The sequence below is a fragment of the Oncorhynchus kisutch genome, linkage group LG11, assembly GCF_002021735.2.
Source record: "Oncorhynchus kisutch isolate 150728-3 linkage group LG11, Okis_V2, whole genome shotgun sequence".
NCBI classification, from domain to species: Eukaryota; Metazoa; Chordata; class Actinopteri; order Salmoniformes; family Salmonidae; genus Oncorhynchus; species Oncorhynchus kisutch.
The window spans coordinates 23,041,449-23,067,335 of NC_034184.2; the positions used below are offsets into that span (position 1 = coordinate 23,041,449).

Here is a 25,887-nt window from a genome sequence, read left to right on the forward strand (position 1 = left end):
TGTTCTCTTGATAAGTGTGTGAATTGGACCATTTTCCTGTCAAAATGTAATGAGTACTTTTGGGTGTCAGGGAAAATGTATGGAGTAAAAAGTACTTTATTTTCTTCAGGAATGTAGTGAAGTAAAAGTTTAAAAAACAATATAAGTAGTAAAGTGCAGATACCCCATCAAACTACTTAAGTAGTACTTTAAAGTATTTTTTACTTAAGTACATTACAGTACTGAGTACAGAGAGAATCTTGATGAAAACCTGATCCAGAGCGCTCAGGACCTCAGACTGGGGCGAAGGTTCACCTTCCAACAGGACAATGACCTTAAGCACACAGCCAAGACAACGCAGGAGTGGCTTCGGGACAAGACTCTGAATGTCCTTGAGTGGCCCAGCCAGAGCCCGTACTTGAACCCGATCTAACATCTCTGGAGAGACCTGAAAATAGCTGTGGAGCAACGCTCCCCAACCAACCTAACAGAGCTTGAGAGGATCTGCAGAAAAGAAGGGGAGAAACTCCCTAAATGCAGGTGTGCCAAGCGTCATACCCAAGAAGACTCAATGCTGTAATCACTGCCAAAGGTGCTTCAACAAAATACTGAGTAAAGGGTCTGAATACTTATGTAAAGGCTGCATTCATTGTAGCTGGGGATTTTAACAAGGCTAATCTGAAAACAAGACTCCCTAAATTTTATCAGCATATCGATTGTGCAACCAGGGGTGGAAAAACCTTGGATCATTGTTACTCTAACTTCTGCGACGCATATAAGGCCCTGCCCCGCCCTCCTTTCGGAAAAGCTGACCACGACACAATTTTGTTGATCCCTGCCTACAGACAGAAACTAAAACAAGAGGCTCCCACGCTGAGGTCTGTCCAACGCTGGTCCGACCAAGCTGCCGCCACACTCCAAGACTGCTTCCATCACGTGGACTGGGATATGTTTTGTATTGCGTCAGATAACAATATTGACGAATACGCTGATTCGGTGTGCGAGTTCATTAGAACGTGCTTTGAAGATGTCGTTCCCATAGCAACGATTAAAACATTCCCTAACCAGAAACCGTGGATTGATGGCAGCATTCGCGTGAAACTGAAAGCGCGAACTACTGCTTTTAATCAGGGCAAGGTGACTGGTAACATGACCGAATACAAACAGTGCAGCTATTCCCTCCGCAAGGCTATCAAACAAGCTAAGCGTCAGTACAGAGACAAAGTAGAATCTCAATTCAACGGCTCAGACACAAGAGGCATGTGGCAGGGTCTACAGTCAATCACGGACTACAAGAAGAAATCCAGCCCAGTCACGGACCAGGATGTCTTGCTCCCAGGCAGACTAAATACAGTGCCACTGACACGGCCTGCAACGAAAACATGCGGACTCTCCTTCACTGCAGCTGAGGTGAGTAAGACATTTAAACGTGTTAACCCTCGCAAGGCTGCAGGCCCAGACGGCATTCCCAGCCGCACCCTCAGAGCATGCGCAGACCAGCTGGCCGGTGTGTTTACGGACATATTCAATCAATCCCTATACCAGTCTGCTGTTCCCACATGCTTCAAGAGGGCCACCATTGTTCCTGTTCCCAAGAAAGCTAAGGTAACTGAGCTAAACGACTACCGCCCCGTAGCACTCACTTCCGTCATCATGAAGTGCTTTGAGAGACTAGTCAAGGACCATATCACCTCCACCCTACCTGACACCCTAGACCCACTCCAATTTGCTTACCGCCCAAATAGGTCCACAGACGATGCAATCTCAACCACACTGCACACTGCCCTAACCCATCTGGACAAGAGGAATACCTATGTGAGAATGCTGTTCATCGACTACAGCTCGGCATTCAACACCATAGTACCCTCCAAGCTCGTCATCAAGCTCGAGACCCTGGGTCTCGACCCCGCCCTGTGCAACTGGGTACTGGACTTCCTGACGGGCCGCCCCCAGGTGGTGAGGGTAGGCAACAACATCTCCACCCCGCTGATCCTCAACACTGGGGCCCCACAAGGGTACGTTCTGAGCCCTCTCCTGTACTCCCTGTTCACCCACGACTGCGTGGCCACGCACGCCTCCAACTCAATCATCAAGTTTGCGGACGACACAACAGTGGTAGGCTTGATTACCAACAACGACGAGACGGCCTACAGGGAGGAGGTGAGGGCCCTCGTAGTATGGTGTCAGGAAAATAACCTCACACTCAACGTCAACAAAACTAAGGAGATGATTGTGGACTTCAGGAAACAGCAGAGGGAACACCCCCCAATCCACATCGATGGAACAGTAGTGGAGAGGGTAGCAAGCTGCTGCCAACACACTGACACTGACACTGACTCAACTCCAGCCACTTTAATAATGGGAATTGATGGGAAATGATGTAAATATATCACTAGCCACTTTAAACAATGCTACCTTATATAATGTTACTTACCCTACATTATTCATCTCATATGCATACGTATATACTGTACTCTATATCATCGACTGCATCCTTATGTAATACATGTATCACTAGCCACTTTAACTATGCCACGTTGTTTACATACTCATCTCATATGTATATACTGTACTCGAAACCATCTACTGTATCTTGCCTATGCTGCTCTGTACCATCACTCATTCATATATCCTTATGTACATATTCTTTATCCCCTTACACTGTGTATAAGACAGTAGTTTTGGAATTGTTAGTTAGATTACTTGTTGGTTATTACTGCATTGTCGGAACTAGAAGCACAAGCATTTCGCTACACTCGCATTAACATCTGCTAACCATGTGCATGTGACAAATAAAATTTGATTTGATTTGATTTGATTTGATTTAAATGTGATATCTGTTTTTTATTTTTTTTATTAGCAAAAATGTCAACATCAGTTTTTGCTTTGTCATTGATGTGTAGATTGATGGGGGAAAAAACTCTTTAATCAATTTTAGTATAATGCTGTAACGTAACAATGTGGAAAAAGTAAAGTGGTCTGAATACTTTCCGAAGGCACTGTAGGTCTTAAAAATAAATATAAAGGAAGACGCCTATAGACCTATCTTAGTTGTTTTTTTAACCCCTTTTTCGTGATTTCCAATTGGTAGTTAGTCTTGTTCCATCGCTGCAACTCCCGTGCGGACTCGGCAGGGCTGAAGGTCAAGAGCCATGCGTCCTCAGAAACACGGCCCTGCCAAGCCGCACTGCCCGCCACATGGAGTCACTAGAGCGTGATGGGACATGGACATGGATGGATGGGCCGGCCAAACCCTCCCTTAAACCGGACAAAGCTGGGACAAATGTGCGCCATTTCATGGGTCTCCCAGTCATGGTCGGCTACGACACAGCCTGGGATCGAACCCCATACCACTGCGCCACTCGGGAGACTCCAAAAGACATATCTTAAACTAAGACTAAGTACGGAGCACAAAATTAAAAAGACAGTACAAACTTAATTTCGCCAATGAAAATGTCTCAATTAAATGAAATAAATTCTATTCTTAAATACGCCTATAATAATGATATATAATAATAATAATGATAAAACAAATGAAGGGTCCAATCGTGTCCAGTCAGTAAATTAAATTTAATTGCACATACCTGAGACTATGGCAATTATATCAGACCCACCCAGATCCGAGACAAAAGACTGAATATAGTACACGGACCCTCTCAAAATGTTGGATCTGTTGGACCTGTGAAGACCTCCATCTCCAACCCTCCCCAAAGCAAAACAAAAGTAAGACAACCCTCCTCTATTTTGTATGGAAGTCCAGAGAAGACATATGAATAAGAAAATTGTTTCTTATGTCGAGATCACAACTTATTTATCTCATGAACACTACATAACATAAGTTTTGTCGAGATCACAAGATAATTTTCATATGATCACAACATAACAATATTTTCTTTGTCGAGATCATGAGATAATCAAAAATACCACAGATCATCCATACATTTGTTCAGATGCACAATAACCAGTTCATCAAGGAGCCCTGCAACTGCGTTGTTCACAATGCGGGCATTTAAGCCCTGTATGATACCTGACAGGCAGCCTGTCTTTTTTTAATTGAACCCTTATTTTACCAGGTAAGTTGACTGAGAACACATTCTCATTTACAACAATGACATGGGGAATAGTTACAGGGCAGAGGAGGGGGGATGAATGAGCCAATTGGAAGCTGGGGATGATTGGGTGGCCATGATGGTATGAGGGCCAGATTGGATACAGATAACTGGGGTTAACACCCCTACTCTTACGATTAATGCCATGGAAAATAAATTTAATCTCAGTTTTTCACAATTCCTGAAATTTGAAATATAATCCTAGTAAAAATTCCCTGTCTTAGGTCAGTTAGGCTCACCAATTTGTTTTAAGAATGTGAAATGTCAGAATAATAGTAGAGAGAATGATTTATTTCAGCTTTTATTTATTTCATCACATTCCCAGTGGGTCAGAAGTTTACAGACACTCAATTAGTATTTGGTAGCATTGCCTTTTAAATTGTTTAACTTAGGTCAAACGTTTTGGGTAGCCTTGCTCAAGCTTCCCACAATAAGTTGGACAAATTTTGGCCCATTCCTCCTGACAGAGCTGGTGTAACTGAGTCAGGTTTGTAGGCCTCCTTGCTCGCACACACTTTTTCAGTTCTGCCCACAAATTTTCTATAGGATTGAGGTCAGGGCTTTGTGATGGCTTCTCCAAGACCCATTTGCGACCAAGACTGATGTCTTGAGATGTTGCTTCAATATATCCACATAATTTTCCATCCTCATGAAGTCATCTATTTTGTGAAATGCACCAGTCCCTCCTGCAACAAAGCACCCCCACAACATGATGCTGCCACCCTAGTGCTTCAAGGTTGGGATAGGCCTTGAAATACAAGGTAGGCCTTGAAATACATCCACAGGTACACCTCCAATTGACTCAAATTATGTAAATTAGCCTATCAGAAGCTTCTAAAGCCATGATATAATTTTCTGAAATTTTACAAGCTGTTTAAAGGCACAGTCAACTTAGTGTATGTAAACTTCTAACCCACTGGAATTGTGATACAGTGATTTACAAGTTAAATAATTTGTTGGAAAAATTACTTGTGTCATACACAAAGTAGATGTCCTAACCGACTTGCGAAAACTATAGTTTGTTAACAAGAAGTTTGTGGAGTGGAAACAAGTTTTAATGACTCCAAAGTGTATGGAAACTTCCGACTTCAACTGTATGTATATCAGTTATGCAAGCTAACAACCACCATAGATAACCAACTAGCTAACTGGCTAACAAGACTACCTAGCTAACTAAACTCAGCAAAAAAATCATCCCTTTTTCAGGACCCTGTCTTTCAAAGATAATTCGTAAAAATCAAAATAACTTCACAGATCTTCATTGTAAAGGGTTTAAACACTGTTTCCCATGCTTGTTCAATGAACCATTTTTAAAAAAATATTATTATTATGTTTTCTTCTTGGGCCTCTATAACTATATCTATTGTTTTTATTTTTGTTGTTGTTGTGTGATTTGGATTGATCCCCTCTACCACACGGAACCCCACTAATCTACTGACGGAGCGCAGGAGGTGGCTAACAACAGACCTCCATCCTATGCTAGCTTGCTACCGATGCCCTGGCTAGCTGTCTAAATCACCAACCAACCTCTCCACTCACCGGACCCTTTTGATCACTCGACTAAGCATGCCTCTCCTTAATGTCAATATGTCTTGTCCATTTCTGTTCTGGTTAGTGTTTATTGGCTTATTTCACTGTAGAGCCTCTAGTCCTGCTCACTATACCTTATCCAACCTATTAGTTCCACCACCCACACATGCAATGACATCTCCTGGTTTCAACGATGTTTCTAGAGACAATATCTCTCTCTTCATCACTCAATACCTAGGTTTACCTCCACTGTATTCACATCCTACCATACATTTGTCTGTACATTATACCTTGATGCTATTTTATCGCCCCCAGAAACCTCCTTTTACTCTATGTTCCAGACGTTCTAGACGACCAATTCTCATAGCTTTTAGCCGTACCCTTATTCTACTCCTCCTATGTTCCTCTGGCGATGTAGAGGTGAATCCAGGCCCTGCAGTGCCTAGCTCCACTCCTATTCCCCAGGCGCTCTCTTTTGACGACTTCTGTAACCGTAATAGCCTTGGTTTCATGCATGTTAACATTAGAAGCCTCCTCCCTAAGTTTGTTCTATTCACTGCTTTAGCACACTCTGCCAACCCGGATGTTCTAGCTGTGTCTGAATCCTGGCTTAGGAAGACCACCAAAAACTCAGACATTTTAATTCCAAACTACAACATTTTCAGACAAGTTAGAACTGCCAAAGGGGGCGGTGTTGCAATCTACTGCAAAGATAGCCTGCAGAGTTCTGTCCTACTATCCAGGTCTGTACCCAAACAATTTGAACTTCTACTTTTAAAAATCCACCTCTCTAAAAACAAGTCTCTCACCGTTGCCGCCTGCTATAGACCACCCTCTGCCCCCAGCTGTGCTCTGGACACCATATGTGAACTGATTGCCCCCCATCTATCTTCAGAGTTCGTGCTGCTAGGCGACCTAAACTGGAACATGCTTAACACCCCAGCCATCCTACAATCTAAACTTGATGCCCTCAATCTCACACAAATAATCAATGAACCTACCAGGTACCTCCCCAAAACCTTAAACACGGGCACCCTCATAGATATCATCCTAACCAACTTCCCCTCTAAATACACCTCTGCTGTCTTCAACCAAGATCTCAGCGATCACTGCCTCATTGCCTGCATCCGTAATGGGTCAGCGGTCAAACGACCTCCACTCATCACTGTAAAACGCTCCCTGAAACACTTCTGCGAGCAGGCCTTTCTAATCGACCTGGCCGGGGTATCCTGGAAGGATATTGATCTCATCCCGTCAGTAGAGGATGCCTGGATATTTTTTAAAAATGCCTTCCTAACCATCTTAAATAAACATGCCCCATTTAAGAAATTTAGAACCAGGAACAGATATAGCCCTTGGTTCTCCCCAGACCTGACTGCCCTTAACCAACACAAAAACATCCTATGGCGTTCTGCATTAGCATCGAACAGCCCCCGTGATATGCAGCTGTTCAGGGAAGCTAGAAATCATTATACACAGGCAGTTAGAAAAGCCAAGGCTAGCTTTTTCAAGCAGAAATTTGCTTCCTGCAACACTAACTCAAAAAAGTTCTGGGACACTGTAAAGTCCATGGAGAATAAGAACACCTCCTCCCAGCTGCCCACTGCACTGAAGATAGGAAACACTGTCACCACTGATAAATCCACCATAATTGAGAATTTCAATAAGCATTTTTCTACGGCTGGCCATGCTTTCCACCTGGCTACTCCTACCCCGGACAACAGCACTGCACCCCCAACAGCAACTCGCCCAAGCCTTCCCCATTTCTCCTTCTCCCAAATCCATTCAGCTGATGTTCTGAAAGAGCTGCAAAATCTGGACCCCTACAAATCAGCCGGGCTAGACAATCTGGACCCTTTCTTTCTAAAATTATCTGCCGAAATTGTTGCCACCCCTATTACTAGCCTGTTCAACCTCTCTTTCGTGTCGTCTGAGATTCCCAAAGATTGGAAAGCAGCTGCGGTCATCCCCCTCTTCAAAGGGGGGGACACTCTTGACCCAAACTGCTACAGACCTATATCTATCCTACCGTGCCTTTCTAAGGTCTTCGAAAGCCAAGTCAACAAACAGATTACCGACCATTTCGAATCTCACCATACCTTCTCTGCTATGCAATCCGGTTTCAGAGCTGGTCATGGGTGCACCTCAGCCACGCTCAAGGTCCTAAACGATATCTTAACCGCCATCGATAAGAAACATTACTGTGCAGCCGTATTCATTGATCTGGCCAAGGCTTTCGACTCTGTCAATCACCATATCCTCATCGGCAGACTCGACAGCCTTGGTTTCTCAAATGATTGCCTCGCCTGGTTCACCAACTACTTCTCTGATAGAGTTCAGTGTGTCAAATCGGAGGGTCTGCTGTCCGGACCTCTGGCAGTCTCTATGGGGGTGCCACAGGGTTCAATTCTTGGACCGACTCTCTTCTCTGTATACATCAATGAGGTCGCTCTTGCTGCTGGTGAGTCCCTGATCCACCTCTACGCAGACGACACCATTCTGTATACTTCCGGCCCTTCTTTGGACACTGTGTTAACAACCCTCCAGGCAAGCTTCAATGCCATACAACTCTCCTTCCGTGGCCTCCAATTGCTCTTAAATACAAGTAAAACTAAATGCATGCTCTTCAACCGATCGCTACCTGCACCTACCCGCCTGTCCAACATCACTACTCTGGACGGCTCTGACTTAGAATACGTGGACAACTACAAATACTTAGGTGTCTGGTTAGACTGTAAACTCTCCTTCCAGACCCATATCAAACATCTCCAATCCAAAGTTAAATCTAGAATTGGCTTCCTATTTCGCAACAAAGCATCCTTCACTCATGCTGCCAAACATACCCTTGTAAAACTGACCATCCTACCAATCCTCGACTTTGGCGATGTCATTTACAAAATAGCCTCCAATACCCTACTCAACAAATTGGATGCAGTCTATCACAGTGCAATCCGTTTTATCACCAAAGCCCCATATACTACCCACCATTGCGACCTGTACGCTCTCGTTGGCTGGCCCTCGCTTCATACTCGTCGCCAAACCCACTGGCTCCATGTCATCTACAAGACCCTGCTAGGTAAAGTCCCCCCTTATCTCAGCTCGCTGGTCACCATAGCATCTCCCACCTGTAGCACACACTCCAGCAGGTATATCTCTCTAGTCACCCCCAAAACCAATTCTTTCTTTGGCCGCCTCTCCTTCCAGTTCTCTGCTGCCAATGACTGGAACGAACTACAAAAATCTCTGAAACTGGAAACACTTATCTCCCTCACTAGCTTTAAGCACCAACTGTCAGAGCAGCTCACAGATTACTGCACCTGTACATAGCCCACCTATAATTTAGCCCAAACAACTACCTCTTTCCCAACTGTATTTAATTTTTATTTATTTATTTATTTTGCTCCTTTGCACCCCATTATTTTTTATTTCTACTTTGCACATTCTTCCATTGCAAAACTACCATTCCAGTATTTTACTTGCTATATTGTATTTACTTTGCCATCATGGCCTTTTTTGCCTTTACCTCCCTTCTCACCTCATTTGCTCACATTGTATATAGACTTGTTTATACTGCATTATTGACTGTATGTTTGTTTTTACTTCATGTGTAACTCTGTGTCGTTTTATCTGTCGAACTGCTTTGCTTTATCTTGGCCAGGTCGCAATTGTAAATGAGAACTTGTTCTCAACTTGCCTACCTGGTTAAATAAAGGTAAATAAATAAAAATAATAAATAAATAACCATAAACAATTAATGAACATGCACCTGTGGAACGGTCGTTAAGACACTAACAGCTTACAGACAGTAAGCAATTAAGGTCACAGTTATGAAAACTTATGACACTAAAGAGCCCTTTCTACTGACTCTGAAAAACAGCAAAAGAAAGATGCCCAGGGTCCCTGCTCATCTGCGTGAATGTGCCTTAGGCATGATGCAAAGAGGCATGAGGACTGCTGATGTGGCCAGGGCAATACATTTCAATGTCCGTACTGTGAGACGCCTAAGACAGCGCTACAAGGAGACGGGACGGACAGTGGCAGACCACGTGTAACAACACCTACACAGGATCAGTACATCCGAACAGGGTTGTACTGGGACAGGTACAGGACGGCAACAACAACTGCTCGAGTTACACCAGGAACGCACAATCCCTTGATCAGTACTCCAAACACAAACGAAAACATGATGTTAGCATGAAATATACAGTACAATCCCTTAGTGTTGCAATCACTAAAAACATTTGCTCTGTTCCACTACGGGATCTGCCGCCTCAGCCATACTGTCAATCTATCATCAATATGTCCACTTTTGTTATGTCGTGATTATGAGATAAGTACGTTGTGATCGACAAAACGAGGGAATACTTTTTTAAATTCATATGTCCCCCCCAGGTCATTCTACTGGCTGCACTGCAGAAAGAATCCCATCTTCTTGAACGTTCCCGAAGTGTACTCCTCAATCCTGTCCGAGGGGTTGGTTAGAACAGAAAGGGACGTTCCAACCCATGTTTGGAAATGTTTACTCTGGGGCGCTATCTGTCAGACAGAAGCCTCTAGATTGCACTCCAGAGACCATCTAGTAATGTACCGTAAGGTGTCCATTGGAATTGAATCTGGAGGGAGTTCATTATACTAACTAACCATGGCTCAAGCGAAAATCCACCACGCTAAAATGACTGAAGCGGCTAAAGGCAAATTCAGCAGATCAATGTCTATGGCAGATCGCTCTGGACAACTACTTGAAAGTTTGGACCAGCTGGAAATAAGGTATTTTACAGAAGGCTAGTCTAACGGCATGAATACTGTATGTAACGGTATCAGATTTTTTTTGTCTAGGAACTTTAAGGAATACACACAGTAGCCTATTAGGCTACACAATCTCTACATGTGCCATGTGACAGCTGTTTTAAACGGATTCTAAACATAGAAAGGGTGACAGTGGAAGAAGGAAGAAAGTTCCCCGAATACATGTGTGCACACTAAAGTGCAGAATATGACCTTATCGTTTATTATCGTCTGGTTTATTTTAATATTTTACGGTATTTATCCTCTAAAATAACAAATGAATAGCCTTATTTAAACAGTAATTAAAAAAAACAAAAATAAACACTGAGAAAGTTGTAGCAATGGGATGATAATATGTTCACAACAGTCTCTGAGTCACGTAGGCCTACACTCACTATATTCTATCGAAATATCTCATGACAATGACATCTGTTTTAGGGTGGAGGCTTTACGTGAAGTCGCAACTTCAATGGAACAGGAGAGAGAGTGCTTACTGGATTTGATACAATCCATAAAGAACAGTGAAGAAATGCGCAGCATTTGTGACGGTAGGCTTTGTGTTGTTTGACAGTCATCAGATTACTTCTGCCTGATGACTACTTCATAGGCCTACATTTGGTTGAATTAAAAGGGACACTTAACTGGTTGAAATTCTTATTTGAAGGGATAGTTCACACCAATCAAAGTTTGTCAGATGTTTTTAGATCTAAAAATGGGTCTTGTGTTGAGTCCAAGACCTGTCATATCTTGTGCAAACCCAGCTATATAGCCTACCTCAATCCAAAATTAATGGTAAAGGTAGACACCATGCAATTCCATTCGCTGTTCATCTTTTCCATTCATTTGGGGTGTTGGGGACATAGGCCTATAGCCGATCTACATTTTTGGCATAGACAGGAATTCTTGACATTAGAACTTCTGTTAGGTTTTTGTATGTCGGACAGACCTCAACTGACCTGTTAACACCTACCTCTGATAGCATGGTCCTATATCTCTCTTTTTCAGGAGAGCGAGAGGAACTATCTTTAACTGCTAATCGTCTTCTGGGTAGGACGCTAACAGTTGAAATCTCAGTGGAAACCATAAGGAACTCCACACAGGAGGATGCGTTACACAAGGCTACCTCTTTGATTGATGAGATTGCAGCAAAGTTGCTTGACGACATGGATGGTGCCAGAAAGCTCCTGATGGCACTGCATGCCGCCTGTGTGACCGAAGCACCACCTGTTCCTATCGATACAAAATTCCAGATGATCGTCATCACCTGCGCCTTGGAAGATCAGAAGAAAATCAAGAGGCGGCTTGAAACTCTGATAAGAAATGTGTATAATGCTGAGAAGAATATAAAGATAATGGATCATCAGAAAGTGGAAGACTTAAACAGTGCCAATGGCAAATGATGGCACTCATACTGATTACCCCCCCCTAATAAAATGCTAACATTAGCTAGCTAAAATCCAGTGATCTCCCCTTAATCTTAGCTAGCTAGCTAACATTATACTGCATCTAAAATCAATCTGGTAACATCAAAATGATGACAAAAGGTTTTCCTACTAATTATTTTCCTTCTTTAGAAATGTAATTGTATTTCCAAGCCACAGTAATGCACTTTAGACTAAATTTTAATCGACGCCCAATCAGAAGACATGAGTAGAATGCTATAGGGCACCTAAAACGAACGCTCAAAACAATATTGAGACAAAACGTGCCACCGATGATACGAACACTGTCACATTCAAACCGTCACTACAAATTGCATATCAAATTATTGCACAGTCACATTTTTATTTTCTGAATGTGAAGTTACCCGCACACTGCCTTATCTAGTTGCAATAAGCACACAGGCTGTCACTCATTTAGGCATTTCAAAATGCATCTAAATTGTTTTTGTTTAATCATCTTAGTATGATCACTTACATCTTAAGTGTTAATCCTTGACATTGGTATCTATTGACACATGTTTTGCTACTCTCAGATCATTACAGTAAACCTGGATTATAGGTCACAACTTAACTCAAAACAGAAGGTTCATATCTTTATGTAGGGATGTGTTAGGTACATATATAATTGTGAACAACCACTCCAGAAATAGCCAAAGTAACGGTATCTGTGAGAGCTCTTTGCTGTGGTCACAGACATCATTAGAGACAATGTACTATGTCAATACATCATAAATAGGCATTTCACATGCAGGTGCAAAGTGAGCAACATGCACAGCACATGCATATATGTAATACTAGGCAGTCATTTTAGATGTCCATTAACACACACATTTAGGTTTTTCAAAGCAAGTCACTGATGTTTTGAATAAATATGATTTATGTATTCCACTTGCTGAAAGACAGTTATTCTACAATCTTTGGGGGATGGTCTCATTGCAATGTTTCTACTTGTAATTCTAACAAACCAAACAATTGAAAAGGTGGGTAAAATAAACATATTTTAAGTGTAGCTAATACGTTCCTATTTTTTAATGCTTCATTTAACATTTTACAATAAAACTGTGTACATTAAGATTTACTATCAGCTGTGTGAAGTGGAAATTACAGAAAATGTTGAAAACAAATCAAAATAGAGATTTTATTTATGCTAGATCACCAAACAGATTTTATTTATGCTAGATCACCATCAAACAGATTTTCAACAAAGCTGCAGGTGCAAGTACTGCATGTGTGGCACACCTTGAGACACTGTTAAATCAAAGTAATAGAAATTAACAAACTAGTTGAGATATACTCTGTAACTACTACTTTGTGTCACACAATTCTGACAAAATGTAACATTTAGTTAAGTCTTTAGCCTGGTCCCAGGTATATTGTGCTCTTGCCTACTTTAAGCTGACAAACAATGTTTGGCATGGCAATTCAATAAGGAGTTGGAAAGAGAGCAGAAACAGTCTGGCACTCAGGCTAGGTTATCTAGAAACAAACAAAGTTCATGGAAGCAGTATGTAATAAATCAGTAAGCCATCTGCAAAATGTAACAACATCAAAATGGATTACAGTGATTCTCACAACACCTGAGTGAAAGAGCACTTGACCATATATTATAAGAATGGTAACTGATTTAATTATTCATTCATTAAATGGTCAATATAAACATTGTGTATTTTCAGGAGACAAACATCATTAAAACATCTCATTGTTAAAGTGCCTTTAGTCCATTTGAACTTAATGGAACATTTTTACCAATAGCAACTGTTAAGGGATGGTGTGTGATTTACAATATTTACTAAGCAGGAGTCCTTAAATCAAACTAGTTAAACAAAAATATGTTTAAAGATACACAATGAATGAGAATGTAAACATACATGGACAAGGCTTTGTGGCATTAAACTGTGGTTCCATATTCATTCACTTGAAAAAGAAAAAAAAACAAGGCAAGCATGCAAATTTTCATACAACATTTACTGATACCAAAACACAGACTATATACAGTAGAATGTACTTATAACCATGGTGCCATTTTGATTTGTGAATAGTATTAATGGGTAACTAGAAGTTATAATGATGAACACAGTATAAAGAATGAGACTTTCCTTTCTGTCCTACAGTGAAATTAGAGCAGGAATTACTAGTCTTGCCTCAGAAAAGCCATCATAGCGGTCAGTGGAAAGAGAACACTATCCAAGCATGATAACTAGGTGAGAAAATGAAGCCATTACAAAGCTATCCTGTAGTTCTGTTCATAATGTTAAGAACATTCTATCAAGAGACCATTAATTATGAGATCTCTTTTCAATCACACATGAAATTTGATATTTCTTTAAAACAATAATGTAGTGTTCATTTCTCCCGAAATGAACAAATATATACTGAACAAAAATATAAAATGCAACATGTCAAAACTGTTGGTCCCATGTTTCATATGCTGAAATAAAACATCCCAGAAATGGTTAATGTGCACAAAAAGCTTACTTCTTTCAAATGTGTTTACATCACTGTTAGTGAACATTTCTCCGTTGCCAAGACAATCCATCCACCTGACTGGTGTGGAACATCGAGAAGCTCATTAAAAAGCATGATCATTACACAGGTGCATCTTGCGCTGGGTACAATAAAAGGCCACTAAAATGTGCAGTTGTTAAACAACGCCACAGATGTCTTAAGTGTTGAGGGTGCGTGCAATTGATATGCTGACTGCAGGAATGTCCACCAGAACTGTTACCAGAGAATTGAATGTTGAATTATGGTAGATAAATTACCTCCAACATCATTTTAGAGAATTTAGCAATACGTCCAACCGGCCTCACAACCGCAGACCACGTGTAACCACGCCAGCCCAGGAACTCCACATCCGGCTCTTCACCTGCGGGATCGTCTGAGACCTGCCACACGGACAGCTGATAAAACTGAGGAGTATTTCTGTATGTAATAAATCCCCTTTGAGGGGAAAAACTCATTCTGATTGGCTGGGCCTGCCCTCCCAGGCCCACGCCCCTGCCCATTCATGTGAAATCCATAGACTAGGGCCTAATGACTATTTCAAATGAATTATTTCCTTATATGAACTGTAACTCAGTAGAATAATTGAAATTATTGCATGTTGCGTTAATATGTTTGTTCAGTAAACATTTAACAAATATACATAGACTCACAAATGAGCACATTAAAGATGTTACAATTGTACCACAGTAGAAACAAATAAAGCACATACAGTTGAAGTAGGAAGCTTACACACACTTTAAAAATACATTTAAACTCAGTTTCACAATTCCTGACATTTAATCCTAGTAAAAATTCCCTGTCTTAGGTCAGTTAGGATCACCACTTTATTTTAAGAATGTGAAATGTCAGAATAATACTAGATAAAACAAAAAAGTAAAATTAACCAGGCAAGTCAGTTAAGAACACATTCTTATTTTCAATGACAGCCTAAGAACAGTGGGTTAACTGCCTTGAACGGCAGATTTGTACCTTGTCAGCTCGGGGAGTTGAACTTGCAACCTTCTCGGTTACTAGTCCAACGCTCTAACCACTAGGCTACGCTGCCGTCACTGATTTATTTCAGCTTTTATTTCTTTCATCACATTCCCAGTGGGTCAGAAGTTTACATACACTCAATTAGTATTTGGTAGCATTGCCTTTAAATTCTTTAACTTGGGTCAAATGTTTTGAGTAGCCTTACACAAGCTTCCCAAAAGAACTTGGGCGAATTCTGTCCCATTCCTCCTGACAGACCTGAGTCAGGTTTGAAGGCCTCCTTGCTCGCACATGCTTTTTCAGTTCTGCCCACAACTTTTCCATAGGATTGAGGTCAGGGCTTTGTGATGGCCACTGCAATACCTTGACTTTGTTGTCCTTAAGCCATATTGCCACAGCTTTGGAAGTATGCTTGGGGTCATTGTCCATTTGGAAGACACATATGCGACCAATCTTTAACTTCCTGACTGATGTCTTGAGATGTTGCTTCAATATATCCATATAATTTTCCATCCTCATGATGTCATCTATTTCGTGAATTGCACCAGTCCCTCCTGCAGCAAAGCACCCCCACAACATGATGCTGCCACCCCCATGCTTCACGGTTGGGATGGTTCTTTGGCTTGCAAGCATCCCCCTTTTTCCTCCAAACATAACAATGGTCATTATGGCCAAACAGTTCTATTTTTGTTTCATCAGACCAGCGGACATTTCTCCAAAAGTACAATATTTATCCCCATGTGCAGTTGCAAACCGTAGTCTGTTTTAGTTTTTTTATGGCGGTTTTGGAGTAGTGGCTTCTTCCTTGCTGAGCGGCCTTTCAGGTTATGCCGATATAGGACTCGTTTTACTGTGGATATAGATATTTTTGTACCCGTTTCCTCCAGCATCTTCACAAAGTCCTTTGCTGTTTTTCTGTGATTGATTTGCACTTTTCACACCAAAGTACGTTAATCTCTAGGAGACAGAACGCATCTCCTTCCTGAGCGGTATGACGGCTGCGTGGTCCCATGGTGTTTATACTTGAGTACCATTGTTTATACAGATGAACGTGGTACCTTCAGGCATTTGTAAATTGCCCCCAGGGCGTTTGTAAATTGCTCCCAAGGATGAACCAGACATGTGGAGGTCTACAATTTATTTTCTGAGGTCTTGGCTGATTTCTTGTGATTTTCCCATGATGTCAAGCAAAGAGGCACTGAGTTTGAAGGTAGGCCTTGAAATACATCCACAGGTACACCTCCAATTGACTCAAATTATGTTAATTAGCCCATCAGAGACTTCTAAAGCCATGACATTTTCTGGAATTTTCCAAGCTGTTTAAAAGACACAACCAACTCAGTGCATGTAAACTTCTGACCCACTGGAATTGTGATACAGTGAATTATAAGTGAAATAATCTGTCTGTAAACAATTGTTGGAAAATGTATTTGTGTCATGCACAAAGTAGATGTCCTAACCAACTTGCCAAAACTATAGTTTGTTAACAAGAAATTTGCAGAGTGGTTGAAAAACAGGTTAATGACTCCAACCTAAGTGTATGTAAACGTCCAACTTCAACTGTATAGGATTTAAATGCTGCAAAATGTAAACAATTGTGATTTCTAGTATCCTATATATTGATTGGTATTGTCTGTGTAACAAAAAACACTCTTCACTGACTCATCCATTCTATAAGATCAGTACATTTTATAATTTTGTGACCCAAGTAGAGAGCTTATTGTGCGAATCTCAAATTTTATTTGGTAATATAAGAGCACATTCTATTGGTCTTTGTTGTAATTCAGTATTCTCATACAACTACCAATCACTCCTACCTTTCACCTTAAAATATGTACATTTCTTTCAACAATAAAAGGAAGTTAAGAAACTATTTGGCACTATGTTACGTTTTAGGTAAGTCATTGTCTGCAAACATTTGTTAAACACTTAAAATTCATATAAAAATACCTTTCAGAATACAATGAACAATTATGTCCAAGTCTTTATCCACAATATACAGCATAGATTGAACCATATTCCATTAATATTTTAAACAAAATATGGTACAAAATAATCAGTATATCTCTTACAATAAACATATTGCACAGATGAACAGTCAAATGCACAAATGGTAATCTGTAAAAATCACATATGAACATACAAAGATGCCTTGTTAGTGAACTAGAATGTAACCCTTCCCTACAACATGTTGAAGGGTGTAAATGGGGAAAACCCTGCAACGCCCAACCTCAATTTCCCAAAAGATAAGCTTCAAGAATTCCATTCATGCTACAACATAGGTTTTGGTATCCATTGCAGCCATCAGGAGGACTATTGTTACTTTTGCCATACTGGTGCTTTAGATCTCCCATCTATCCATGCGAATCAAAGGCTAGACTGGATCTGTAAAGATGCTCAACGTCATGATAGGCACAATGTGCAGGTGCAGATTAGATCTAGGTTGAGCTCAAATTGATAACATACCGTGTTCTATGCAGATTTTGGTCTGTGAAAGAATCTACCCCTATAATACACAACCATTCATCACTCAAGACTCTTTCCCTCACATATGGCAGTCAAAACTTACAGTATTGAAGGGAATGGATTGATTCTAAAGAAGGCTGCAGCTACTGAAGAGGTTTTTGCTCTTCTTGGTCCTCTGTTTGTGGGGCCGCAAGCTGATGATTTCACGGCCATTGCTGGAGTTCTGACTAGATAGGTTACTACTTGTGGTGTTGAAAACGCCTGTTAGGGTAGAAATTTGTAAATTAAGTGATAAACTTTAAAGACTAATTTCTGACACACAAAAGTTACAAAACATGTGCAATTTACAGTATCAAAGTTTACTTTGAGTTGTTCTGAACACTATAAGCCCATGTTCACCATATTGTGAATCAAATTTGCCACAGTAAGCTCACCTGAAAGCACTTTTTACTCCATTTGGTGCATATCAAATGTATTTATAAAGCCCTTTCTACATCATCCGATGTCGAAGTGCTATTAGGTACATTTTATTCAAATAGAGCCCGGAGACAGGACAAAAAAAGTAAGATGTCTATGTTGTATGAACCCTACATTTTGCATGAAAGTTGTCGTCATGTTACTGAATGTCATGGACAAATGAGAAATGTACAGTAAATATAAAATGCAAAAGATATGCATAAATGTGTCTTCATTTTATTATTTTCTTGGTAAGAACCATTTCAATATGGGCATGTCCATGTACAATTTCCACGAGTGTAAGGTTTTAATGTTGTTGGTGGGAAAAAAAAAGAGCCAAAACACTAACTATCATTGCAGAACTAGCAGTACGACACAAAATCCCTCTGTGGCCTTGTACAAATCAATCCCAGAGGTCTGGACTAACTGACATGGTTATCAGGATGCTTACCAATTTTATTGCCTGCTGTATGCACTGCTTCGGGCTCCTCTGCGGTTTGCCGCTTGAGTCGCTGCAGATACTTATCTGCTAGGTATTTGAAAACTGAAAAGAAGAAATGGTAGAAAAATCAAATGTAAAACAACTTGGTGATTCCCATTGCATCCTTCCTAACAGTTATTTTAACTGGTTTGTTGAACACAATTTCTGTATCTCACCTTCATTGACATTGAGGTCCTCCTTTACAGAGGTTCTATAAAACCTCAACTTGAGCTTCTTGGCCAGACCTTCTGCCTCCTCACTATAGTACCAGGAGAAAAAGAGCAAGGATTACTGATCAATTCTGCTATACTTGAAATATCAGAATATCTAATTAAGATTTATGTTCTACAAGCCATGCATCTTATACAACAAGCCAAGTCCAAGAAGGGAAATTAGTCACAGGAAGTCTTACTTTTTGATCATCGTGTCATCCAGAAGGTCAATCTTGTTCTGCACCAGGACAGTGGGGATGTCTCCCACCTCTAGCTCCACCTTCTCCCACCAGCTGCTGACCGCCTCGAACGACTCCCTGTCGGTGGTGGAGAAGACCAGAACACACGCCTGGGCACCTGGAACACATACAAAGACCAGCTGTCAACACAATGCTGGATCTTCACAGCGCGCACACACGCTTTCAAATCAAATAACTGATTTGTATATATAAAAAAATAAAAAAATAAACGTCCTCTCACTGTCAACTGCCTTTATTTTCAGCAAACTTAATAAGTGTAAATATTTGTATGGACATAACAAGATTCACCAACTGAGACAAACTGAACAAGTTCCACAGACGTGACTAACAGAAATGTAATAATGTGTCCCTGAACAAAGAGGGGGTCAAAATCAAAAGTCAGTATCTGGTGTGGCCACCAGCTGCATTAGGTACTGCAATGCATCTCCTCCTCATGGACTGCACCAGATTTGCCAGTTCTTGCTGTGAGAGGTTACCCCACTCTTTCACCAAAGCACCTGCAAGTTCCCAGACATTTCCGAGGGAATGGCCCTAGCACTCACCCTCCGATCCAACAGGTCCCAGACGGATTGAGATCCGGGCTCTTCACTGACCATGGCAGAACACTGACATTCCTGTCTTGCAGGAAATCACGCACAGAATGAGGAGTATGGCTGGTAGCATTGTCTTGCTGGAGGGTCACATCTGGATGAGCCTACAGGAAGGGTACCACACGAGGGAGGAGGATGTCTTCCCTGTAACGCACAGCGTTGAGATTGCCTGCAACAACAAGCTCAGACCTATGACGCTGTGACACACCGCCCCAGACCATGACGGACCCTCCACCTCCAAATCGATCCCTCTCCAGAGTACAGGCCTCGGTGTAACGCTCATTTCTTCGAGGATAAACGCGAATCCGACCATCACCCCTGGTGAGACAAAGGGCTTGTCAGTGAAGAGCACTTTTTGCCAGTCCTGTCTGGTCCAGCGACAGTGAGTTTGTGCCCATAGGAGACGTTGTTGCCAGTGAGGTCTAGTGAGAACCTACAAGCCCACAGTCCAGCCTTTCTCAGCCTATTGCGGACAGTCTGAGCACCGATGGAGGGATTGTGCGTTCCTGGTGTAACTCGGCAGTTGTTGCCATCTTGTACTTGTCCCACAGGTGTGATGTTCGGATGTACTGATCCTGTGCAGGTGTTGTTACACGTGGTCTGCCACTGCGAGGACAATCAGCTGTCCGTCCCGTCTCCCTGTCTTAGGCGTCTCACAGTACGGACATGGCAATTTATTGCCCTGGCCACATCTGCAGCCCTAATGCCTCCTTGCAGCATGCCTAAGACACGTTCACGCAGATAAGCAGGGACCCTGGGCCTCTTTCTTTTGGTGCTTTTCAGTGTCAGTAGAAAGGCCTCTTTAGTGTCCTAAGTTTTCATAACTGTGACCTTAATTCCCTACCATCTTGGCACCTTTGCCTACCGTCTGGACAGCTGTTAGTGTCTTAACGACCATTTCACAGGTGTATGTTCATTAATTGTTTATGGTTCATTGAACAAGCATGGGAAACAGGGTTTAAACCCTTTACAATCCAAAGTAATTTGGATTTTTACAAATTATTTTTGAAAAACAGTGTCCTGAAAAAGTGACGTTTTTTTAATGTATTATTTCTATTGTTCAATTTCCATACAGTCCAGTTTGTATTTGTTGTGTTCTTTTTCCCCCCAGAAATAAAATCTGGACATAATGGTGCAGTTCAATAACTAAAACCATACTGAAAAATGACCTGTCTGACAGACCCAGTGAAGGAGTATCATGTCCTTCCCTATGAGTGAAGAGTCTTACCACGGTAGTAGGCCTTGGTGATGGCATCAAACTCTTCCTGCCCTGCTGTGTCCCACAACATCAATCTCACATCTTCATCATTCACTCTGGAAAAGGAACAGAAAAGGGATTTTAAATACTTTGTATTGTGTGTATATATTTCTAGTTGACTGTCATACCTGATACTACTCATACAACAGTTATGCGCTAGAGGAGGGATAATGTCCTCCACACCTTTATTGCCGTATAAACACAATTTAAGCTTTCAGTGAGCGCACCTTCATCTGGCTATTTTGCCTCTATTATTCAATGCAGTTAGAGTTCTCTGGCATTTCCTGAGAATAACTATGCCTCCTCATACATCTGGGCACTGCATGTCCATTATATGTGACCAAAGCCATTATCCTGCCTTATTCATAAACAGCTGAATGAAATACCGCTTGACACTCTACATTTGAGTTATGGGTTTGCTTCACATCTGTTAAGCATAAAAATAAGGAAAATAGACTTACTGGAATGATAAGGATAATGAGTAGTTTTGGGAAGCACTTTTTTTGCTTTAGGCCAAAACCTTAAAAGTATTTCTTGATCCAAAACACAGTAAAATAAAACAGTTTGTTAGACATGGATGCCAGGGATCTCTTATAAAATAAAAATCCTTATTTAACCTGTCCTCCACTTCATCTACACTGATTGGAGTGGATTTAACATGTGACAACAATAAGGGATCATAGCTTTCACTTTGATTCACCTGTTCAATCTATGTCATGGAAAGAGCAGGTGTTCTCAATGTTTTGTATACTCAGTTTATTTGTAAGACACACTGCCAATAGAAAATCTCCTTACAGTATCTGCCTCTCCAGGAAGTCCACACCGATGGTCTTCTTGTAGTCCTTGGTGAAGATGCCCTTGCAGTAGCGCTGGATCATGCTGGACTTCCCCACCGCACCATTGCCCACCACCACCACCTTGATGGCCACTTCCATGTCCTCCTCCAACATGACTATGTCTTGCTGGGTTTTCTTAACACTTCAAGGCAGTCTGGTGTTACTTCAGAGGGGCTGGCACTGGATCAGTTAGACACCTCCTGATAGAGACACAATGACACAAACTTATGTTTTACCTATTGATAAACCTGACTTAAGGTCTTACCATTGTTATTTTCTCTGCACAAAACCTGCGTCGTTTTGCAGCTCCAACATCCAAGTTATAGTCTCGCTGACTGACGAGCCTAGCCCACATAAAAACATCCTTCTGTTTGTTCAGCAATATGATGTACTTTGTTTAGCTGAGGAGAACACTTTCTACCTCACTGCTCCTCAGTCTTCCCATAAAACCATCACTTGCTGGCCCTCCTGTTTTACAGCGGAGTGTAAATATTAGCCATTTTTGTCTTTTAGCAAACGCTCTTATCCAGAGTTACTTACAGTAACGAGTGCATACATTTCCAGGCTGCAGCCCTCTGAGGTAACGTCAGCTGATGGATTCCTCATCCTTACATGGTACAGTCAGCTTCACTTAGCTCAGTCACTGCCTCGATCTTTCTGCTCCCACACACTTTTCCATTAGGTAGCTGGCTGGCTGCCTGGACCTGGCTGCCTGGACCTGGCTGCCTGGACCTGGCTGCCTGGACCTGGCTGCCTGGACCTGGCTGCCTGGACCTGGCTGCCTGGACCTGGCTGCCTGGACCTGGCTGCCTGGACCTGGCTGCCTGGACCTGGCTGCCTGGACCTGGCTGCCTGGACCTGGCTGCCTGGACCTGGCTGCCTGGACCTGGCTGCCTGGACCTGGCTGGGATTCAAGTGTTGGGGTCACGATGCTCCAGATGACTAGGCTATGCTGTCTTATGGGAACTGACAATTTAGCTAAATCCAATATCTCCTGGCTATGAGCAGGCAAACATCCCCACCGCAGCCCAAACCCCTTGCCTGGTAATGTGATCAATAATATCACAACATGTTGGCCTAAACAAAGCATCAACTTTGTAGCAAAATAATACCAGAGGCTAGTGCTATGGGCCTATCGCTATCAGTGACCTTAAGTCCAAACAAAACATTTAGTTCACAATGTGAAAAGCTCTGGTTTGACTTAACCTCAACAGACTATGCAAGGAATGTGTTGGTGATCTGTCTAGGGTTCCACGGCACACAAAGCCAAGGTGGGCCTTTTTCCTGAGTTTAAACACTCAGAGCTCATAGCACTATGTTTGTTATAGGCCCATAGCACTGTGTTTGTTATCCTCAGCTAGTCCTATTCATAAAATGGATGAGCCGAAACACAAAACCCACTGTAAACAGGCTGGCGTCTCAACCACAATGAAACCACTACCTTGACACCTATTAATCAAGCCACGTCCTTGTGTAACCTAAACTGAAAACAAGTACAACTTATACAAACATGGAATATTCTAGGTAGATGTGGCTACTAGGCGACTGGAATGACCACAGATTGAGTTACAAAGTAGAGCCAACCCCGCAACATCTCATCAAAGGTAACTGAATACAGTGCTGGCTGTAACTTAGCTGCATGCAAAGACACGTCAGCTTAATTTACCATTCGCTCAGATTTCACAAACTCTGTTTTAGTGACATGCACTTAAAGGAATTCTGCTCAAATTCAGCAGATGCAGCAAGCCTTGGAAGAACTGGATGTTTCACTGTACAAAAACATATTCCCTTACATGGACTCTTCACATATGCTCTGATTGGATAGATTTAGCATAAAATAAAACATTGGTCTTAGAGGACCGTGTTGGTATGTCTAGGCCTACCTGTAGACTGCATAGTTAGATTGTCAGGCTAGTAACTTTGAAGGAATAAACTGGTAACCAGGCATTCATCCACAGTACTTGTGTAAACACTCCATTATTAAGAAGAAGTTTACAATGGCCCACTTTAAATTGGAAGACAGTTAATTGACAAATTGCTGAACATGAACAGCAGGTGCTGAAGAGGTTCACTTCAGAATGGCACTACTAACGCATTTACACCACTAGACAACATCTAGCTACAGTTCGTACGCCAGATATGTGATAACTATGTATCCATTACTGGGAGTTACAGGTTAGATTATACCAAACGCTGCCATAGATTTGTATCTTATAAATGTCGGACTTGCTGAACAGTGTTAGAAAAAGTTGTATTTTTTAAATCCACTAAATAAATGTCAGATTCATGCAAACTCATAATTTTACATTTAACGTTAATAGCTAGCTAGTATTCGTGTTATTTGTTCGGAGGCTGTCCAAAGATTGATACACATTCTCCCTTATGAAGAACATGGAAACAAAGAATATCTGAGACAACAATTGTATCATTTCGAGTGATAAACTCATAACATTGTTTATCTTACCTGCATTACAGTTACATGACTGTGCGACTCTCGTCTTCCAGATACAAACGTCCTTATTATACCTCAGTGGCTGCAACAGGACTAAAATAGAATTGCTGCGCAATGAAAGATAATAAATAACGTTTTTTTCCTGGACCAAAATAAATATAAAAGTTATAATGAAAACTGTACCATAGTATCAAGAAAATATTTGTAATAATTTGAAACGCTAATTTAGCTAGCTATCTAAACTAAAGAATGATGGACTGTCCGGCCTCCACGTTCAGCTAATATTAGCTAGCACGTCTCCCCGGAGTACTATAGCATCTAGCTGGGCTTGCTAGCACTTTAACGTTAGACAATGTCACAAGTCATTCAACAATACCTAGCGAAAACTATCACGATGTTGACACAACAAGAGGAGCTAAATATCAACGCGTTTGATCTATGTAACAAGTCATCTAATTCTATTTCACAAAGCGACTATTTGTAATCAAGACATTTTAGCTGCCTTGCTAGCTGTTTGCTCGGCTCTCCCACAAACGGCAAGTTACCACAGCCACAAAGTAATTATTATGGATAAACCCCGCCTATTTCTAAAATTGATATTCATAAAATCAGATGTTAAACCTAACCCTAACCACACTGCTCACCTTATACACATTCCTAACCTTAAATTAAGACCAAAAGGCTAATTTGAGTTTCCATGCATTTTTACGATATAGACATTTTTTACTTTGTGGCTGGGTTACTAGTGACAACCCACAACTGCAGTCCGGTTGCTATAAACGCTTTTGGTTTCCGGGAGCAATAGAAGATCCACAGTTACCTCCAACTCTCTTCTGTCCCTGGGTCAGTTTCTGAAATGCAAAAGGTGTAAAATACACATCCTAGCTGATTTCGAGTCTGTTTGTGGACAGGTTGTGTCGTGATTTACTCAAATTACTTCAGATTGTGTGACTACTCCCCCCCAAACACTGATCAATGGTCAGTTTCCCTAGTTATATTTTTCTATCCACCTCCGAGTTTCCGGGAAGGGTGTTCTGATCCTAGATAGGTGGTTAGAGGTGGAAAAATGTCATGAGAGACTGAGTCGGCGTAAAGCTGAAGCAGAAAAAAAGTAAGATGAAGCATCGGTTTAGAAAGTTTTTTTCACCACCAAATATGGTAGTGAGAGAAAGTCCAGTCGCGGGTTGTGGGAGAGTATGAAACATATATTTCAATACATTTTTCTGTTCCCAAAACTACAATCTGTTATTAACACAGTGCACTATGTTTTATAGAGTTGAAGCTTTGCCAAAGTAAAACAAAAAATTGCGTTGTTTATAAGGTGTGCAAGGTCGAATTAAGTTTGTGCACATGCGCGCTTCACAGAGGAGGCGTTACCTAACGGATATATGGAAACCTATGCTACTATGCGCCAATAGAATCTCGCTAGCTCGTGATTGGCTTTGCCCCACGCCCTTGCTTGTTATGCCCACTGTAATTGAGACAGATGGACTATCTTGGGTTAATTATAAATATCTTTGTCAGTGTGGCGAAAACCGGAAATGACAGACA

At 41.5% G+C, this 25,887-nt stretch overlaps 2 protein-coding genes across 3 annotated transcripts; one reads left to right on the forward strand and one right to left on the reverse strand.

Annotated features, from left to right (window-relative positions):
- Nucleotides 1-10,069: 10,069 nt before the first annotated feature.
- Nucleotides 10,070-12,924, forward strand: LOC109899141 (BAG family molecular chaperone regulator 2). The gene is made up of 3 exons (XM_020494195.2): nt 10,070-10,385; nt 10,842-10,951; nt 11,409-12,924. Exons 1-3 carry the CDS (start codon nt 10,261-10,263, stop codon nt 11,801-11,803), a joined length of 630 nt encoding a protein of 209 aa, XP_020349784.1. The 5' UTR covers nt 10,070-10,260; the 3' UTR covers nt 11,804-12,924.
- A 4,121-nt stretch (nt 12,925-17,045) lies between these two features.
- LOC109899856 (ras-related protein Rab-23-like) lies at nt 17,046-24,896 on the reverse strand. 2 transcript variants are annotated; one of them, XM_020495457.2, is made up of 8 exons: nt 24,713-24,896; nt 24,349-24,443; nt 21,844-22,084; nt 21,019-21,104; nt 19,141-19,297; nt 18,905-18,987; nt 18,699-18,791; nt 17,046-18,052 (listed from the first exon to the last, which is right to left on the reverse strand). In XM_020495457.2, the coding sequence occupies exons 3-8, from the start codon at nt 21,996-21,998 to the stop codon at nt 17,919-17,921; spliced, it is 708 nt and encodes a 235-aa protein (XP_020351046.1). In that variant the 5' UTR covers nt 21,999-22,084; nt 24,349-24,443; nt 24,713-24,896; the 3' UTR covers nt 17,046-17,918. The 2 variants fall into 2 exon arrangements, with proteins under 2 accessions (XP_020351046.1, XP_020351048.1); XM_020495459.2 differs by lacking the exons at nt 24,349-24,443; nt 24,713-24,896 and adding an exon at nt 22,425-22,597.
- Between the last annotated feature and the right edge of the window lie 991 nt (nt 24,897-25,887).

Excerpts from the sequence above, each read along its gene's own strand:
- LOC109899856 (XM_020495457.2), bottom strand. The coding sequence starts at position 21,998 with ATGTTGGAGGAGGACATGGAAGTGGCCATCAAGGTGGTGGTGGTGGGC. Across the intron at positions 21,105-21,843 it reads TTCCTGGAGAGGCAGATACT|AGTGAATGATGAAGATGTGA; the intron begins GTAAGGAGATTT and ends TTCCTTTTCCAG. Across the intron at positions 18,053-18,698 it reads TACAGCAGGCAATAAAATTG|GCGTTTTCAACACCACAAGT; the intron begins GTAAGCATCCTG and ends CTACCCTAACAG.
- LOC109899141 (XM_020494195.2), top strand. The coding sequence starts at position 10,261 with ATGGCTCAAGCGAAAATCCACCACGCTAAAATGACTGAAGCGGCTAAA. Across the intron at positions 10,386-10,841 it reads TTGGACCAGCTGGAAATAAG|GGTGGAGGCTTTACGTGAAG; the intron begins GTATTTTACAGA and ends CATCTGTTTTAG. Across the intron at positions 10,952-11,408 it reads AATGCGCAGCATTTGTGACG|GAGAGCGAGAGGAACTATCT; the intron begins GTAGGCTTTGTG and ends TCTCTTTTTCAG.